General features: G+C 42.1%; 1 protein-coding gene across 12 annotated transcripts in view; it reads right to left on the bottom strand.

Moving 5' to 3' along the window:
* Positions 1-19,866, bottom strand: part of GRIPAP1 (GRIP1 associated protein 1) — a 72,889-nt gene that overhangs the window by 44,984 nt on the left and 8,039 nt on the right. For 11 of the 12 annotated variants that reach the window (XR_015795650.1, XR_456114.4, XR_015795648.1 and 8 more), the window contains 8 exons: positions 19,316-19,548; positions 16,435-16,482; positions 16,304-16,335; positions 15,959-16,006; positions 14,304-14,403; positions 12,967-13,044; positions 2,846-2,938; positions 355-489 (listed from right to left, as the gene is read on the bottom strand). Coding sequence is in view for 1 of the 12 variants with exons in the window: in XM_007428697.3 (XP_007428759.1) it covers positions 355-489; positions 2,846-2,938; positions 12,967-13,044; positions 14,304-14,403; positions 15,959-16,006; positions 16,304-16,335; positions 16,435-16,482; positions 19,316-19,548 (767 nt within the window). In the remaining 11 variants the exon portion in view is untranslated. The remainder of the gene's footprint in view (positions 1-354; positions 490-2,845; positions 2,939-12,966; positions 13,045-14,303; positions 14,404-15,958; positions 16,007-16,303; positions 16,336-16,434; positions 16,483-19,315; positions 19,549-19,866) is intronic. The other variant, XR_015795649.1, reaches the window with a different exon arrangement.

The raw sequence follows: 19,866 nt of genomic DNA on the forward strand, positions 1-19,866 counted from the left end.
GAACTTTGCTAATCCACCAAAATGGGGCCGGGAATTTAGGTAGCAGTTAGAAGGGCAGCAAGAGTAGGAGGAAGAGATCAGTAAGGAGATCAAACAATCAGAAGGAGAGAGAAGGAGTATAAAAAATGAAGACATCGGCAAAAGGGCCTGAGAGGCAGCAACAGACCTCTCGTGCCATAAATATTTATCTTCTTGCTCCTTCTATCTATCTGTGCTGTAAAGGTTCAGAATGGGGCATTTCGCATGCTGTGCCCAAGGGCGATAGGAGGAAGGAAATACAGAATATGCAAATAGCTGGCTGGGCCTTGTAAGCAGCAGTATGAGGGCCTGGGTGGATCTGATGCCTTGGCCCACCTGCAGCTGCGTGTTGAGCTCATCCCGCTGGGCAGCCAATGCCTCCTTCTCACTCTGACGCTGCTGGAGCTCCTCTCCCAATGCTGCCACCTGTTCTCGCATCAGATTCATCTCCTGAGTTTTAGACGTCTGGATCTACGAAGGCAAGAATGCAGCAGGACAAGAGGGGAAGGTAAAAGTTAATAGCCCTTTCAGAAAATCACATGACACCGCGACCTACTCTCCAAAAGGCACACCTGGCAACACTGTGGGATTTTTTCCTTAAAAAGAGAGCTACAAATCATAGATCTTCCCCTTCTTAATACCCAAGCACATTTCCATGTGCCATATGAGAGACTGAGCTCTCCTGTATTTTCTTCATCTTTTGGTTTCACAAGGAATTTTTTTTATTCACGGTATGTGTAAATAGGAGTGATGCCTCTGACGTTACCCACTGCAGAAAATCATCAGACTTCACACTTAATTGGAGTTTTCAAACCAGCTTCAAATTCCAGTGACAATAGGGATTATGATTATTAATCATATGATAATTATGATAGGCGCACACACATTTCTGAGCAACAGAACAACCAAGGAAAGGGAGAAAGTGGGAGAACCGCATGACTTTCCCATTGACTTCTAGTCTCCTAATCTTGGACAGGATTGTTATTTCTGTATCAAGTCTCATTAGCTTTAGCTTTATGAAAACCCACAGGAAAAGTGTTTTTGGCACAGATACATTTTAAAATATTTTTGATGGTACAAACTAGCATGATTTTTCTTTTATTTTTTCTTGTCTCATCTTGTACTAAGTCCAGAATGTGGAACTATGGAATCTATTTCATTTGTGCTGTTTTGTAGCTGAATCGGAATTCTTAGCACCAGCACATTTTTATCTGCTCCTCACAGACGGATTAGGTACAAAAATATTCAGAAATACAGAGTGATTTCTGACCAACCAGGTTTCATTTTAAAAAAGTAAATTATATATTTTATAATTATATTATCATTTACAAATTACCTTTAAAAATAAAGCTTGGCTAGTCAGAAATGGCTCTGAGTTTTTGGGCTACTGAAAAGCAAGAACTCATAAAGATGTTTGTAGCACTTTAAGCATGAAATATACTGTAACTCTTGCAATATCACAGAATCCAAGGGTTTTATGCCCATTTTTCTTAAAAATGATATTTTTATCCAAAAGATGTTTAAACACAAGTTGCTTCCATTTGTGCAATGACATCACACAACATTCTGACCTTTTCTCCCTAATCCCCTAAACCAGCCTTCTCCAATCTAGTGCCTTCCAGATGTGGCAGGACTATAACTCCCATAACTTCCAACTAGCATGCCCTACATCTAGAGTTTTGGAAGGCTGACCTATATCAAAGTGCTGGAGGAAGTGTCAGGCATAAGGTAGTAGGCCAGTAATGGCACATTTTCATACGGCATAGGATTGCTGGCACAGTCTCCTGTCCATGTCTTAAGCTAGGAAGAAGGAATCTCGTCCTGTCATGAATAACAAGCCTAGTATCTGTGATACTTGCATCGGCCTCTTCATCATAACTCCTGATTTCCAAGGATACACACACACACACACACACACACACACACACACAGAATTATTATGTAATCTCAGCCACTTTCTCCTAAGGTGTCATCGACCTTTTCAGAGTGGGAACAACACAACAGGCTTTGACACAGGCCTCCCTTCAAGCACTTTGGTGCTTCTTATCCTGGACAAGCCAAGAGCATGAGGAAATGGTACTGAGCAGGGCTTCCATACCACAAAGGCAGGCAAGCAGAGTGCTCTAGATCCCCCTGACCATCAGTGCCAAAAATAAGTGTCACAATCTCCTGTTGTTTAAAGGCAGGAAATAAGCAAAAACTGTAGCACAAGCCCAATGGGATAGTGTAGGCTTAACAACACTATCCCATTGCCTAGGAAAAATATATATATATTGGTCCCAAATCTGTCTATGACACAGTCCTGTCTTCTTTGCATTACTGCCCCTTTCACTGCAACTCTCAGCCACTCCAAAAAAGGTGCATGACCCTGGGTCTAAATGGCTGCTCATCCTGGCTAATGGAAGGGCTCTGTTGCTGCGCACTGATGAAGTGAGATGAATATGCTCCTTGAACTGGAGTCAGTGTGGTATAGCAGTTGAAGTACTGGACTGGAGATGCTTATGTTCAAATTCCCAGTCATCCATGAATCTAAGAAGGTGGTTTGGAACTGGTCTATTCTTTCCCTATCCTACTTGATAGGAAACGCTGAAAATGCACACACACGCACACACACAGAGTACTGGATGAAGGGAGGAATATAAATGCAATAAATAAAGTAGGAATTCTTCACACCCTACTGTTGCTGGTCCTTTGGCCTCACTTATGTTGTAAATATAATACACATACCCCTTGTAAAAATGAATAGCTACAGCCTTCAACTTCACCACCACCACCACCACCACCCTCTACCTCCTGACCACTTGGCTCACAAAACCGAACCTGGTACCTGTTCTAATGCTGCAAGGTTGGTTCTCAGAGCATCATTTTCAGACAGAATGGTCTCAACCTGTTCCTGGCTCTCCGCACTTTGGCACGCAACCTGAGGGCCCATGAAGTACAGAATGGGCAGAATGGGCAACAGACAGGAAGGAAGGAAGGAAGGAAGGAAGGAAGGAAGGAAGGAAGGAAGGAAGGAAGGAAGGAAGGAAGGAAGGAAGGAAGGGGAGAGAGAGAGAGAGAGGAGAAGGAACAAAGCAAAAGGGGGGAGAGGAGAAAGTAAGGATTAAAAATAGAGCAAAACATGGAATTAGCAGTCTTGGGCAAGGGTTGTGGTTGGTTTTTATTTTGTTTTTAGAAAAAGCAAGCTCATCTCACTTGGAAACCAAATTTTAAAAAAACCAGACACATCCATTGCTATTAAAATAAAACGATTAACAAAATGAACCACATTTCATATACAGTTACAAAGACAAGACACAGTTATTAGAGACTCAACATAATTGCCAAACCTGCTTGAGAAAAGAGGAAGAAGGTTAAAACAAGAAAAGCAAATTAAGAGGAGGGAAAGCCCCTTGGGAATACAGGAATCTGAGAAGAAATGTGACAAGTAAAAAGAAAAGAAGAGAGTAATTTCAGGGTTAAGCTCCTAAATCTAAGACCTGTGGTGCATCAGGACAGGCCTCTGGGGTAGAAACACAGCCCCCCTTTCAAACAAATAGGGGAGAGGGGCACCCCAAATTCAGCACAACCGACTTACTGCATATTATGAGTGAAGCAATGTGTGCCACCATCTCAGCTGGAAATTACTACATTTGAAGGAAAAAGATTTCCAGAAAGTATTCAAATAAACTGCTGAGCCTGAGTTAGGCCCCTCCACGCACAAATTGATCCACACTGACTGTAATTTCTAAAGCGACATTAAATTGCTGTGGCCCTGAATATCAAAGGGATATTAAAGGAGGGGGTCTTAGTCAGGCTGAGGCAACAGGTCCACAAAGTGTAAAGGCTAGGCAGGAGTGTGTCGTTGTGCCCAAGCCAAGAACAAGGTAGAACCAAGGGCTGTGACTGACAGGCAGACCAAATATTAGAAGCTCTGTCAGTTACACTCTGACACACAGTGTCAGTTTCTGCGCACGTTATATTCCTCCTGCATGACCATTTTCTATATATTTGCTGCACATTTTTATTCCCCACACCCACATCTTTTTCAAAACTCCACAATTGCTATGAATCAGTGCACCCATTTCCCATCATTATGAAGTGGAGAAGCCATAAACAATGAAGCTGAATATGCTGACCGAGTTCTAACACACTTGGAGAAAATCCCCAAATCCAATTCAAGAGCCAGGACAGGGTGGGGTAGGGTGTGGAAGCTAGCCACATCCATATGTGTAATATATGTGTATTATGAACCTGCCCACTTTAGATCATTAGCCCTAAATGTTGTCCCTAACCCTCCAAACTTTGTTCACACACACCTCTTGCTGTGCTACTAGAGAAAGCAGGACACTTCCAGATGCTAATCTGATAGGGTAGCCAGCAAAACCCATTTAGCTTTTCCTATTAAGTTAGTCAAATTGGCTTCTGGAATGAATAAAAGCCTATCTGCCAGAAGTACAGAAGGGAAACTTAATTCAGGGCTGAGAAATCACATAGTTAGACCAAGATGCTCGTAGTAAGATTTTAGAATTTTCTAAGGCTTTGTGTTTCAGAACCAGGATGGTCATGGCCTATACAAACAATACATACGGCCACCTAAGTCACCACTTTTGTTTATTAAAAAGTGTGAAATCTTTAACATTGTGAAATAAGGGTTGAAAAAGTATACGGGAAGCACATGTTGAAAAATCCTAAAGCTGGAGATTTATAGTGATTAGGGAAGACCCAGCATCGGTGACTCTCATGATGGTACCAACGGCTGAGGTCCATACACCGAAAGAATCAACCTGTGATTTATTAAAGTCTTGCATAACCTTTTCAAACTGTCAAACTCAGTTTTCTAATATAGAACTTAATATCTTTCAACTCACTCATAACTCATATATCCTCATGACTCAAAGAAATGGGAAAACATTTTTGACTTTTGTCAGGAAGTCTCAACCCAATACAAATTCTTAATATAGCCAGGCGTTTTACAGCTTAAACATTTTCTGATCTCTGACTTTAGAATGCCCCCTAAATGCAGGTTAAAACAGACATGATGTGAAACTCAACATTTAGCAAAAGAAATCCTCTAGGGGTTTTAGAAATCAGTACGCAATAACCAAAAGTAAACTGAAACCAAAAATTTAAGAAACGGTCTCTTTTTCTTCAAGAAACATGATAAATAATATGGTAGTCCAATTAGCAGATTCAGTGTATATATTTTGACCTCACTTTTTTGAATAAATCATTACAAGATAGCATATAACAATTAAAACAAGGGTGCAACTGTATGATTGATACAGAGGTGATAAGGACTAGCAGAGGAGCGGTTGTGGGAACACTGCTGAAGCACAGGTCTGTGCTGTATGAGGCATTCTGGGGACAGGAGGAAACATCTTTAAGTCTGCTACATCCATAATAGCTCTGCTTTTCAGTTATACCATCCTGGTTACCTCTTCTGTTCCTTTTTCTAAAGATCTGTTGTATTTCTGGAAACACTGAAGTTCACAAGTGAAATAATGCTGTTTTCACTACAATGTATATTTGGAAAATTAAATTAATATGAATGCACTGAATTTGAATTGACAGTCCATCTACCCAGAGTTGTATCCCAGAGCATGAATATGTTTTGAATTAGAAGTTTGGCCCAGTGAGAAAATAGTAGAAGTGGAGCCAAATATGAAGAACAAGGGAGAAGGAGGAAGAAGTAGAAAGAGAGAAAGGATTCAGAAAAAATAAAACTTTTGCTAATATATATGATTATGATCCTGAATTAAATAAGAATATAAATTCTCATTTATAACTTTATTTATAACTTATAAAATATTTGCTCCAATCTGAATACTTTCCAGATAATTACACTATTATAGCAGACAATCTATCTCAGCTGTTATCTCCCATTTTGAAAGACAATGTGGAAATATGGATGAAATTATAATTGCACAAATAGCTTTAACCACTCAAAAGAGTGACTGCACCTTCGGAATGAACAGCAGCTTTAAAGACTGATGATATACTTTTGACCCAAAGCATATTATCACCAAAAAATGGTAATGGAGTGTTCAAATACCAGAAATGTTATGATCATATCTACAAGTGCCAGCTGAGTCATCCATTTACAATGACTAAATATTGAGGACAGATTGCTTAGTAAGCCATGTTGTAAGCAATAATAGCTAGTTTGACCCACAAAGGTCATATGGGCATGAGTCTATTCACATGATATTCCTGATAAAACTGCTAATGGCGTACCAAGGTATGAAGCAGCACACTGAGGAACCAATCTGGAATTGAGTGATGAATGCCCCATTCAAGTTTAATAAATTATTATTATTATTATTAATTCCAATAGAGATTCCTAAAGATCCATGTGATAATTTTGCTTTAGGAAATAAAGGGGTTTGAATAATCAACCTGGAAAAAAAATCTGTTGATAATGGTGCTATAGCCTGAAGATTCATTTTCTGACAGAATAACTATAGATGAAATATTCAATTCATGGCTGCTATTTTTTCCAGAGAAGAGTTTACCTAAAGAAATGGGATACTGCTTACTTCGTTTGAAATAGAACAGCACATCCATCACAATGGAATAAAACACAAAACTGTGTCTTTATATCATCCAAGAGGAAATGACTTAAGGAAAGAATAAACGAAGTGGTAAAATAAATTTTGCAATAAACTATGATCCAATACCAAATTGGAAGAAGCCAATCTGTGAAATCCTATTTGCCTACCAAAGCATTCAGCTAAGAAAATGTAAAGCCTCCACAAAAGTATCACTGGCAACATCTTACAAGGTTTCCCATAGCAACTCATTGTGAGGATGAAGTCATGTGTAACTGTGTCCAGAGAAACAGCAGACTCAAGCAACGTGTGAATCTTTAAAAGGGGACCAAAGAACATGGCTTTCAAGTAGAAGGCCTTGTGCAAGTCCAACTACACTTGAAAACAGAAGCCAACCTATGGCCCCAGCAACCCAGGAGCAGACTGAATTTCAGTGGCACATTTTGGGGGGGCTGGAGATCGTCCATATGTATGAATCTTGATTATTATAGCAAAATCTAATACAGTACAAACTAAACTTAGAGAGAGAAAAGAAAATAGAAAGAGGAAAAACTGAAAGGAAAAAGAAAGGAAAGAGAAGAAAAAGAAAAGAATATAATAAATATATAAAGAAGTGACTTTCAACCTTCATCACAACAAATATACAGTGGGGCAAAAAAGTATTTAGTCAGCCACCAATTGTGCAAGTTCTCCCACTTAAAAAGATGAGAGAGGCCTGTAATTTTCATCATAGGTATACCTCAACTATGAGAGACAAAATGAGGAAAAAAATCCAGAAAATCACATTGTCTGATTTTTAAAGAATTTATTTGCAAATCATGGTGGAAAATAAGTATTTGGTCACCTACAAACAAGCAAGATGTCTGGCTCTCACAGACCTGTAACTACTTCTTTAAGAGGCTCCTCTGTCCTCCACTCGTTACCTGTAGTAATGGCACCTGTTTGACCTTGTTATCAGTATAAAAGACACCCGTCCACAACCTCAAACAGTCACACTCCAAACTCCACTATGGCCAAGACCAAAGAGCTGTTGAGGGACACCAGAAACAAAATTGTAGACCTGCACCAGGCTGGGAAGACTGAATCTGCAATAGGCAAGCAGCTTGGTGTGAAGAAATCAACTGTGGGAGCAATAATTAGAAAATGGAAGACATACAAGACCACTGATAATCTCCCTTGATCTGGGGCTCCACGCAAGATCTCACCCTGTGGGGTCAAAATGATCACAAGAATGGTGAGCAAAAATCCCAGAACCACACAGGGGGACCTAGTGAATGACCTGCAGAGAGCTGGGACCAAAGTAACAAAGGCTACCATCAGTAACACAGTATGCCGCCAGGGACTCAAATCCTGCAGTGCCAGACGTGTCCCCCTGCTTAAGCCAGTACATGTCCAGGCCGTCTGAAGTTTGCTAGAGAGCACTTGGATGATCCAGAAGAGGATTGGGAGAATGTCATATGGTCAGATGAAACCAAAGTAGAACGTTTTGGTCTAAACTCAACTTGTCGTGTTTGGAGGAGAGAGAATGCTGAGTTGCATCCAAAGAACACCATACCTACTGTGAAGCATGGGGGTGGAAACATCATGCTTTGGGGCTGTTTTTCTGCAAAGGGACCAGGACGACTGATCTGTGTAAAGGAAAGAATGAATGGGGCCATGTATCGTGAGATTTTGAGTGAACACCTCCTTCCATCAGCAAGGGCATTGAAGATGAAACGTGGCTGGGTCTTTCAGCATGACAATGATCCCAAACACACCGCCCGGGCAATGAAGGAGTGGCTTCGTAAGAAGCATTTCAAGGTCCTGGAGTGGCCTAGCCAGTCTCCAGATCTCAACCCCATGGAAAACCTTTGGAGGGAGTTGAAAGTCCGTGTTGCCCAGCGACAGCCCCAAAACATCACTGCTCTAGAGGAGATCTGCATGGAGGAATGGGCCAAAATACCAGCAACAGTGTGTGAAAACCTTGTGAAGACTTACAGAAAACGTTTGACCTCTGTCATTGCCAACAAAGGATATATAACAAAGTATTGAGATGAACTTTTGATATTGACCAAATACTTATTTTCCACCATGATTTGCAAATAAATTCTTTAAAAATCAGACAATGTGATTTTCTGGATTTTTTTTCTCATTTTGTCTCTCATAGTTGAGGTATACCTATGATGAAAATTACAGGCCTCTCTCATCTTTTTAAGTGAGAGAACTTGCACAATTGGTGGCTGACTAAATACTTTTTTGCCCCACTGTAAACAAATTTAGTAGCTCTTCATCCTCTCTAAAGTTACAAACATTCATCTCTTCATCCCATATCCCATCTCTTATCTATAAACAAATCCATAAAGCATCATGTTTTCAGTCCTGGTGTCAGCAGAAAGCCCATAAAGGGTAGCCAGAAGTAATGACATATCTTATTTTAACCTTGATCAAATAAACCAACTTTATATTCCTTCCTCTTGCTTCTAACAGCCTTAATCTTTAGTTCATTCAAATATTGTTCTAGGATTTGATTTCTCTTCATTTGTTCTTTGTCCCATCACACAGAGTTCTTCAACAAGCCTCTTTTGTAAATCCAGTAGGAAAAAATTATCCAGGTCACTCTTTTGGTTTGTCATTTGTATCTCCCTTTTAAATTTTAAAACCCTAGCCAATTTCTTTTGTAGATTCAGTGAAACATCCTTTTCTAAATCTTTCTCTTGGCCTGTCAGTTGTAAATCCACTTTCAATACCATATCTATCTTGTCAGATAAAATTTGTTCTACATATGGCATTTCTTCAATAACATCTTTTGGACATATTCTATCCATAGACGCAGACATCATAACTGACGTTGATATTATAGCTATTTTCTGATTCCATTCTTCAACATTTTTACTGTTATGTTTTGCAACATTTTACAGGCTTGTAAATCTTTCCTCTACCTAAAATCTTTAGTCCCCTCTAGTGTCCAGTTTTTGAAATCATCAAATTCTTTATCTATGTTACGTCTTGTTAAAACCAAAACAGGATTTATTTCCCATAGGAAGCTATTTGTACTTTATAATTAATTCCAAAATCTTATCATAAAAGTTTCAATATTCCAATTTTATCTGGATTCTTAATCCATTTATAACTTTCTAGGATTAAAATCTTATTTAGCTTTTTGCTGTTATATATAAAAGAATTAAGATCACTGAATGAAAGTTATTCCCACCTGCAGCATATCATCTTGTTAAGGGCATGCACTAGTAATGCTTACCAGATTATTTGGATTATTCTCCCTTCACTACAGCCATGGCCAAAAATCAGAGATTATACAAGTATGTGGAGTTCTTGGTGCTCTCCGAGCTTGGTTGTTTGACTGCAGACATTTCATTATCCGACTAGTGAGTGCTAGTGAGTGTGGGGTTTTCTCTCTGTTTATATACAGTAGTTTGCCCTGCCAGTGTTGGTGGGGATGTGGTTTTCTCCTTGTAATTTATCCATCAAACTGAAAGTAGGTAGAGAGGCAGAGGCTGATGAGGTCCATGATTCTGGGTATTTTGATCTTAGCGTATTTGGTTAGGTTGGGTAGCAGCAGTACTACACAACACACCCGACCTAACCAAATACACTAAGACAAATATACCAACAAATCAGAGGAACACCCATGGGATCACCACTCTCAGGACTCATAGCAGAGAGTGTAATGCCATGTCTAGAAACTATAGCACTCTCACCCATACAACCAAAAGTATGGATCCAGTATGTAGACAACATCTTCACCATAATAAAAAAGAAACAACTAGAGAAGACACATGAAACAATCAACCTCATCTTCAAAGGGATAAAATTCACAAGGGAAGAAGAAAACAACAACACACTACCCTGCCTGGATATCGGCAGAAGAAATGATGACAAACTGGAAACACAAGTCTATTGAAAAACAACAACGGAATTGAGAAGTTCTGATTCTCTTACAGCAGTGTTCCTCAACCTTAGCAGCTTTAAGATGTGTGGACTTCAACTCCCAGAATTCTGGGAGTTGAAGTCCACACATCTTAAAGCTGCTAAGGTTGAGGAACACTGTCTTACAGGGAGCATCCTAGGGACACAATTTGGGGGAGGGAGGCATCTTTGTGTTTGGGGGGACAATGTGTGAATTCAGGTTCACAGCAGATAACTGCCTTCCATCATCTTCTGCTACATTAGCACTGTTCGATTTCACATTACCATATGCTTATGTTTGAATGCAAGACATTATTCAAATGAAGAAAGGATAGCTAAGAGGAATTCATTCAATAAAACGATACATAGCCTTGTCTGAAATCGCATCATTTTCAGTATGGGGACAAACGAATGATATAAACCAATTGGATGCAGCAGGGTTACCTGCCTCCCCACTGAGACTAGAGAGATGTACTCACAGGGCAGTGATACAACAGCTTACTTGAGATGGGGAGGTGCTCTGGTTCTACAGCAGCTTTCCATTATTTATATTTAGTTCTTTTGAGGAATTAGTTCAACAACTGCTACTAGTAGTGTGCATATTTTAAGATCCAAGTTTCTAATTCTTTAGCTGTTGCTTCCACACATAGAGAAACATTACAATGCAACTCGTATTTACTACTCAGTAAGTTGCATTAAGTTCAGTGGGATTTACTGCCAAGTAAGTATCCACAGAAAGTTAATTCCATCCCCACCAGCAAATCCAGATTTCTTTTATAAAGTGCCAAGGAGACATAGCATGCTGCGCATTCAGAAATATACTTGGGATAGGCAGACAGCTATAAAATCACCCTGGATCAACAGAAATCACACATACATACATAGAAAATGGGAGCATGGCAAGAATAGGAACAGAATACCAATGTCCAACACACTGAATTAAATGGAAACGTAGCAGGCAAACAATTGTATGGAAAGTAAGATCACAGTTCCAAGAAACCAGGTTAATCTCTCCTCAAGTAACTCAATGAACAAGTATGGGTGGGTTGCATCAATATTGCAGTTAACCAACCCATTTGCCCTGTCAGCCATATGGCTTGCTTTATTTATTTATTACCCACATCCATACATGTGACTCATATGACTACGTGGCTTAGAGTGGACAATCTAAAAACAGCCATAAAATAATATATAACTTAAACATGCAGCCATTCACATAAAATCACTATAGTTCCATTAAAAGCTTCCAGACTGAACATCCTTTGGAAGAGAACAGTCTTCACCAACATTTGAAGACAGCAGGATAGGCCAACCTGACCTCGGGGGGCATGCCATTCCTGGGGGCAGGGGGGCTGCAACTGAGAAGGTTGTTCTTTGAGTGCCAGCTCTCCCCCCCCAATCTCCTGTGGGATGGGCACCTGAAATATCCACTCCCTGCTTCACGCAGATTCTACCTGGAGGAAGGGAGCCCACAGGTAGGGGGAGCTCAAGTGTACAGAGCTTACAGATAATCATCAGCACTTTGAATTGGACCAGAAGCCAACAGCAACCAGCTCCCATAAAATAGGAGTTATTCTGCTGAACCGGCTAGTACCAGACAGCAAGCGGGCAGCTATTCTATGCCAGCTGCACTTCTGAATCACTTTCAAGGGCAGCCCTATGTAAAGGAAAGGACAGAGGTCTAGCTGAGAGATAACAAAGGAATAAGGCATTGTCTTCAGCACCCCCTGGTCCAGCTGGTGTATCTGCCAGAGCAGGTCAAAGGCTCTCCTTTTTTGCATTTCAGGCTTCACTAAGATGATTCCTTCTAATTGTTTTAAATTCCCATTAGCCTCAATCACATGGCCAATAATTACAGATGATGGGAGGTGTAGTTCAACCACCTCAGGGCTCCAGGCTGGCCTATCTCACAGCAGTGTAGGAGAAAAATACAAAACATGATAACAAGCAGAGATTGTTTTTTTCCTTCAAGAGGCTGCACATCTCCAACTTTTATGACTTAACAAGGCTTCATCATTAGAAAAACAAGTCTTTGTTTATCCCTACAAAAGCAAAACCAGAATTTCATAGAACTCCTAATGCCAATTTACTCAAATGGCATCATTAATAAAATTCTGCTTTTTTGGTGGCAAATTTGGGTTGCCTTATCATCCAATTTCTCCTCTTTCTTTTAAACTTGGGAATCCATATAGCTCTGGCCAAAACTAGCATCTAGGAGTCCCCTGGATGTCTCTTACTTCTAACACAACATACTGTATCATCTTATTACAAAAGCAGGCATAAGTGTATATGCATATGCCCTTCATATGCCATTAGTTCCAGCCCCCTGGCCATGGCTTGAGAATGATGGAAACTACAAGCCCAAACCCCTGAAGCAGAAACAGAGATCCAATCCTCCACACAGGCCTACAACCTCAGGGGGTGCACGTCTTGCTGAGATGTTATAGTCTGAGGCAGATCAGAGATTCTTAACAAAGGGACTTTGTAGGGGGAGGCAGGCAGGAGGGCCACTCACTTGGTCCTGCAGAGTCTGAAGGGCCAATTCATGCTCTTTTTGACAACTCTGCAACTGGTCCTTTAATTCCAAGAAGCCCTGAGAAAGAAGGAAGGAGCAAATTTACCAGAGACAGAACATAAAGGGAAGATTTCACTGTTGCATTAGATTCCAGTAGGTTCACCCCTGAGGTGGAGAGAACTCTGCCCACAAAAATTATCAGCTGAGATAAACCTCAGAACCGTTAAAGAGATAAAAGCACAGATTCTTCCCTTTCTTAGGAGAAAAAAGGGGGGCATCCTGTTTTCTAGGGCAGGAAACAAACAGCCCATTATTGTTAGCTACATTTATGCTTTATCCACTTCAACCGTCTATGGTTTTTCCCCCAAGGAATTCTGGGAACTATAGTTCCATGAGATACTACAAATTATCTGGCGAGTGGGACAGCCTATACATTTGATTTATAAACAAACAACCTCAGCTCCTTCATATTTCTCAAGCTTCAAGGGGGAAAGTTGTGGCAGTTAACCCCAACAAGACAGCCATGCTTTAGACAAGTGTTTCTTAACCTCAGTGTGCTGGCTGGGGAATTCTAGGCGTTGAAGTCCACAGAGCTTAATGTTGCTGAGGTTGAGAAACACTGCTTTAGACCCTGAAAGGCCAAAACTATTCTAACCCTACAGGTTGGAGACCTGAGGCTGAAAAGAACTGAGCAAGTACGGAGCTGAACTTTGCATGAAGACCTCTCATAAATGATGAAACTAAATAATTTTATTTAATAGGCAGGGAAGGTATGCTACATGTTCCAACCGCCAGGGACTTGCATTTGGTGGGTCCCAGGAGGTGGGTTTTCTCTGCCATGGCTCCCTCCTTGTGGAACATTCTCCCCCCGAAGTTACGCTTGCCCCTTCCCTGCTGCCAAGTCCCTCAAGACCTGGTTATGTCATCAGGCCTGGGGGTCTTTGGGAACCAGAGACATTTTTAGATGGCTCCACTATGATTGATATTCTGCTCTCTCCACGGGGTTTCTATATTTTAAATTTTTTAAACTTTTGGTTAATGTTGCATTTTAAGCATCACTTTTTTTCTTTTTTATAATGATTGAATAAAAGAACAAATGGATAAAAAGAATCATTGCAGGCTGCCCAGAGTTGCTTTGTGTGAGATGGGCAGCTATATAAATGTGATATATAAATAAATAAATAAATAAACAAATAAAAACTTCTGCTCAAGAGGTTTTCTTGCTGATGGAGCAAAGCTCCTGGACACGCTTTCTAAACCTTATGAATCAGGCCCCTTTAGCCATGCCTTCAGTGTGGCTCAGACTAAAGTACAGAAGAAAGAAAAATGACTTTTACCTGGTTTGTTGTCTGGAGCTCCTGCTGCAGCTTCTGGTTACGAACCTGCAGAGATTTGAGCTCCTCCTCCTTCCGTTGTTGGATCTCCTTAATTTTAGTCCTGAACAGTGGAAGGGAAAATTTGTTTAGAGAGGAGAGGGAACTCAGGGACAATGCTTTCTTCTCCTTAAGCTGATGTTCTTTGGGCAATTCTGTCAGCTGTTTGAATCTCCCTCTCTTTATAGCTAATGATCTCCTCTCTCACCTCCCTACTTGGGGAAATGCCTCCTTTTCATTCCCATGTCATCCACTCATCCCCATTTCCAGCTTTATTGCTTCTTTTCCCAGGAATATGCTTCCTTCCCCACCTTTCTCCTCAACACCCACCACTGCAGCAGGTCTTTCCCCAAAGCACTTTAATACCCTTGTTGCCCAATGCTCCAGCCCCATATCCCGACTTTCAGTTAAAATCTGCACCCAGCTGATGCAAATTCCAAGCAAGAAAAGAAGCAAGTACCATCACTTTTCAGTTATGCTCAACTCTGGGGGCTCACATGGTTATATCCGTGCTTTCTCAGCAGTGTTATGAAAGCGGTCTGCCCCTGCCTTCTTCCAGAATGCTATATTAATTCAATGTTCCAATCTGGCCAACAGCTCTGAACCTCCCAGGTGGTCCTCCATCTAAACAGTAATTAAGACTAACTTTGCATAGCGTTCAAGACCAGCCAAGGTCGGCTAAGAAGTGCAACATTAGATCTAAATCATGCACGTCTCTAATCTATTTGGCATCAGGGTCTGTTTTACCTAGATCATTTGCTTTTGCTAATCAAGGGAGATACTGTATATACCAGCCCTCTTGCACTTAGGGGCACTGCATCACCTACCCTCACTGTATTATATTGTTTTGTTCAGCTATAGTTGGTCTGCTATTTTATTATGAATATGTTTTTTGTATAGCATTTAAAGTATCTGAAAGCCATACTGCACACTCTAATAAGAGCAAAAATGACTGGCGTAAATAAATACAAGAAAAACGGGGCCAATGATCATTCAGGAGGCTGGGAAGAAGGGGGAGAGTCCCAAGGCTTTCTGCACACTTAACTGGGTCCGTTTCAGACCAGTCAGGTGTGGGGGTTAGACCAGAAGACCTCCAAGGTCCCTTCCAAGATTCTATGATCTATGAGTGCAATTCATTCCATGCCGTTGGCTGGCTAGCTCAGTGGATTCCCACGGGGATCCCCTTAATGCAGTGTTGTCCAAACTTGGCCACTTTAAGATGAGTGGACTTCAACTCCCAGAATTCCCCAGCCAGCCATAACAACCACCTGCTGGCTGGGATTCCCAACTCCCAGAATTCCCCAGCCAGCCATAACAACCACCTGCTGGCTGGGGAATTCTGAGAGTTGAAGTCCACTCATCTTAAAGTGGCCAAGTTTGGACAACACTGCCTTAATGCTTTCATGCTGCAGTGATTTTCTGGGGGTCTGGACTGTAATACTGGCAGTGAATTTCAGCTCTTCCCCTTCCTCCTGTTGCTTCTTCGCCCCCCCCCCAAAAAGCCCCGGTTTCAAATGTCCTTTGGAAAGCTGTACCCCAACTGCCCGGGGCTTCTCAAACAGGCTTCTCTGAAAAGCACATCGTGTACTGGCGCAAATTCCAGATTGCTCAGCCCGTACCTGCTGTCATTATAGAGAGCTTCTTTTTCCGTCTGTAGCCGCACAAAGCTAAAAGGAAGAGGAAGAGAAGCAAGACAGGGAGAAGTTAAAACACAGAACAGAAGAGCGGCTAAAGCTAGGTTTCCAAAGAGAAGCCACCTTGCAGAGACTATGAACATGCTCTCGCCATGGAGGATGGAGCGGCCATTCAAACATCTTGAGATGAGAGCAAACTTTCACGTGGAACTTCCTCTTACAACAGGAACAGCAAACCGAAGTAGGTAGAAGGCTGGCCAGCTAATAAGAAGCAAATCCCATTCCTTATCCTAATATGGCCAAGTTCCCCACCCCACCCCCAAAACATACCTCTCTTGCTTCTTCTTAAGCTTCTCCACAAGCTGCATGAGAGAGAAAAAGCTGTAAGTTCCCACCAGTAGTCCTCACCCACCCACCCCCGAGAATGGGACCAGCCGCCCAAACCTCTCTCCCTTCCTTACCTTGGTGAGTTCTTGTTGCAGGCGGGATGTCTCTGTCGTCTTGGATGCCTATAGGAGGGGAAGGAGAGGCAAACACAGCCATCTATCTCAAGCATTCAAAGTCTTTCACTGACTTGGCATTTGTTTTGAATACCTCCACCAGGTGGTTCTATAAGGCAACAACCAGTTTTAGGGCAGGGGAGAGACAAGGAAGAGGCAATGTCTAGATTTTCTAGTTCAGAAACCAGCATGCTGGTGGTTGTTTATTTTATCCCATGCAAGCAAATGTTCACCCCTCACCCTCCTGGGAATAAAAATAAAAACAAAGGGCTACGCTTGGGGACAGAGGTCAAATCACTGTGACCAGGAGTTTCCAGGATCCTCTCCTACTTTCAAGTCTCTGCATTATTCTTTATTGAAATATTCCCTGCCCTTGCTAACACTGGTAATTTTGCTAGTAACAGTCATATTAGATGCAGCACACTTTCAATTCAACGTAAATTCAACGCACTACGTTCAGTTCAATGTAGAATAAATACTTTATGAGAAAAACATTGCTGAAACCCTCCCCTATTAAAACAGAAACAAAAAAACAGCGAAGGGTCAATATTTTTGAAGGACATAATATTGGCAGTTATGTATAAGTTCCAAACAGAGTCAGTTTTTTACATTTTATATACACATTATGATTCTTGGACATATAACTGTACTGTGTCTTACATTTCTGTTAACACAGCAAATAGCCTAGCTTATTGTTACCTATTAATAATGTAATAAAGTAATTTTTACTTTCATCCAGGCATGACTAGCATTCTTCATACAGCTGCTGTCGATTAACAGGATTGCAACTAGCAAGCATAAGGTTTCCACCGATAATGTTCCATGACCCAAAGGGCCAGGACAGCCACCAAGAAGGAATGTCCCCAAGGTCCCACCAGATGGCAATATTTAAAGGGAGGGATCTGGGGTGTGCCCACCCTATCTGACCTGGTAAAGATGGGCAGATAGTCTCAGGGAGAAGCAGTCCTGCAAATAACCTGGCCCTATGCCATGTAGGGCTTTAAAGGTGATAACCAGCACCTTGAATTGCACCTGGAAGCCAATACAGCTCACACAGCAGCAGTGTTAATACAAGTGACTTGCAAGCACCTAGAACTGTGCACTGCTGCATGCTGGACCAGTTGTAACTTCTGAGTGGTCTTCAAGGGCAGCCCCAAGTACAGCAGATTATAGTAATCCAACTGAGAAGTGACTAAGGTGCGAGTGACTTTGAGCAAGGCCTCCCAGTCTAGGAAAGGACACAATTGGTGCACAAGACAAACTTGTGCAAAGCCCCCCTTAGCCATGGTTGCCACCTGCTCTGAAAGCTGGAGTCATGAGTCCTGAAGGACCCCCAAATTGTGCACTGACTCTATCCAGAGGAATGCTACCCCAATAAGAGCCAAATATGACAACTTATCCAACCCCAGAGGGCCAAAAACCCAAAGACACTCCATCTTGCCAGGGATGAGATGAAGCTAGGTCCTCCCAGCCTGCAGGCACTGGGTAAGTCCCACCTACCCGACATGGGGCACCGATGTATAACTGAGTATCATCTGCATACTGATGATACTGCACCCCATGTTGTGAATAGCCTCACCCAGCAGTCTCGTGTAGATGTTAAAGATGAGGTAAGAGACCCAAGCCCTGAGGCACACCACATAACTGGGGCCTTAGGGTGGACATCCTCCCCCCACCAACACCAACTGGAACTGCCCAGGGTGAAAGGGAAAGAACACGGCAAAACAGTGCCTCCCACTCCCAGCCCAGAGCTGGTCCAGCAGGGTACCTTGGTCGATGGTATTGGAAGCCAGTGAGAGATCTAGGAGGGCCAGGACAGACACACCACCACCATCCTGAGCTCTCCAAAGATCACCCACAAGTGCAACTAATGCAATGTCAGTACTAAACCCAGCCTGAACCCTGACTGAAAAGGGTCCAGATTATCCATAAATCTTATCTCAGCTTTGGACATTCAATCTTTATTGCTATCATCACGGTGCTGTTTTTGAGGAAAGGGAGGGGAAACAAAAAACAGTGGCTTGCCTCCTGCCCTTTGGGGAGGCCAAGATTAAATTATGATTTGAATAAGGATTCCCTCCTCCTTTCTTTTCACCCCTAAGCTATCAACAAGTGAGAAGTGTCAGAGGTTTTCAACTTGCCATTATAATGATGGTGAAGCCCTGCCCGGCAGGAATGATAATACAAGAAAGGTACTAGGCCATTACAAAATGGTATGTCTGAAAGATGTGACTACAGCAAAAGAGCTGAGCAGAAAGCAGAAGACAGCGTTCACACATCATGCAATGCTATAATTGCTTAGCCACAATTTGCTGAATAAACCACCATGGTTGGGTTAACTTACCACATTAAGCCAAAAACCAAACAAACCACAGGACTGCTAAAGCTTCATGTGTGAATCCAGTTAGCATGAGCCACTGCAACTGGGCAACAAGTGTTTCTCTGATACTTGGAAGATAGGGCAAGGATGGAGATGGAAAAATTCAATCTGGAGCAAGGATCCTGTGATCCACTGGGATGCTGCTGAACTACCAGACCCAGGAACCCCAACCGATATAGCCTGTGGTGAGGAATGCTAGAGCAAACAACATTTGACCACAGACCACAGCCTTCTCAACCCATGCATGGGACTCCTCCTCCTACCCTGAAGATCAACCCTGAGGTCAGAACATTCTGCTTTCCTCCACCTCCTTCAAGAGCTTTCCTGGAAATAATTGTATTTCATTTGCAGTGAGGAATGACTCCCCATTCCCTACAAGCTGCTTTCTACTAGCTGCAAGCTCCAGCTGAGGCAGAAATCAACATTTGCAAAGGATAGTGAATATCAAGGAGTCCTTCTCACCTCAAGGCTCTGCAGCTGCTCCTTCAGAAGTATTTTCTCCTCCCTCTCCGTCTGCAGTTTCAGTTCAACCTCTGACAGAAGCTGCTGGGAGGTGGCACTGCTGTTGCTGTCAAATGCCTGCTGCTCTGAAGCCTCTGGCACAGTGGGACAAGGATCCAGAGAAGCATCACCTTTTCCACCACCTCGGTTTTCTGCCTGCCGGGCCACTTCCTTCTCATAGCGCTCCTGTAAAGCTGGAGAACAAGGGCCAGCCATTCTGAGCAGACCAGAGTTTTCTTCTTCTGTATCCCTTTTATTTTAAATGTTTTTTTCAAACTTGGCAACTTTAAGATGTGTGAACTACAACTCCCAGAATTCCCCAGCCAGCATGCTGGTCAGAAATTCTGGGAGTTGAAGTCCACACATCTTAAAGTTGCCAAATTTGAAAAATACGGATTTAAATCAGGGATGGGCATCTTCAGGCCCAGGGGCCAACTCTGACTCCCAAGTTCCTTTTGCAGCCTGGAACAGCCCTCCCTCTTTCAGTTTCGCTTCTGAAATCCCAAAGCAAA

The sequence above is a fragment of the Python bivittatus genome, unplaced genomic scaffold (genome assembly GCF_059951505.1).
Source record: "Python bivittatus isolate LINGU-HERP-01145 unplaced genomic scaffold, Pbiv_v1 ctg000220_np1212, whole genome shotgun sequence".
In the NCBI taxonomy this organism is placed as follows: domain Eukaryota; kingdom Metazoa; phylum Chordata; class Lepidosauria; order Squamata; family Pythonidae; genus Python; species Python bivittatus.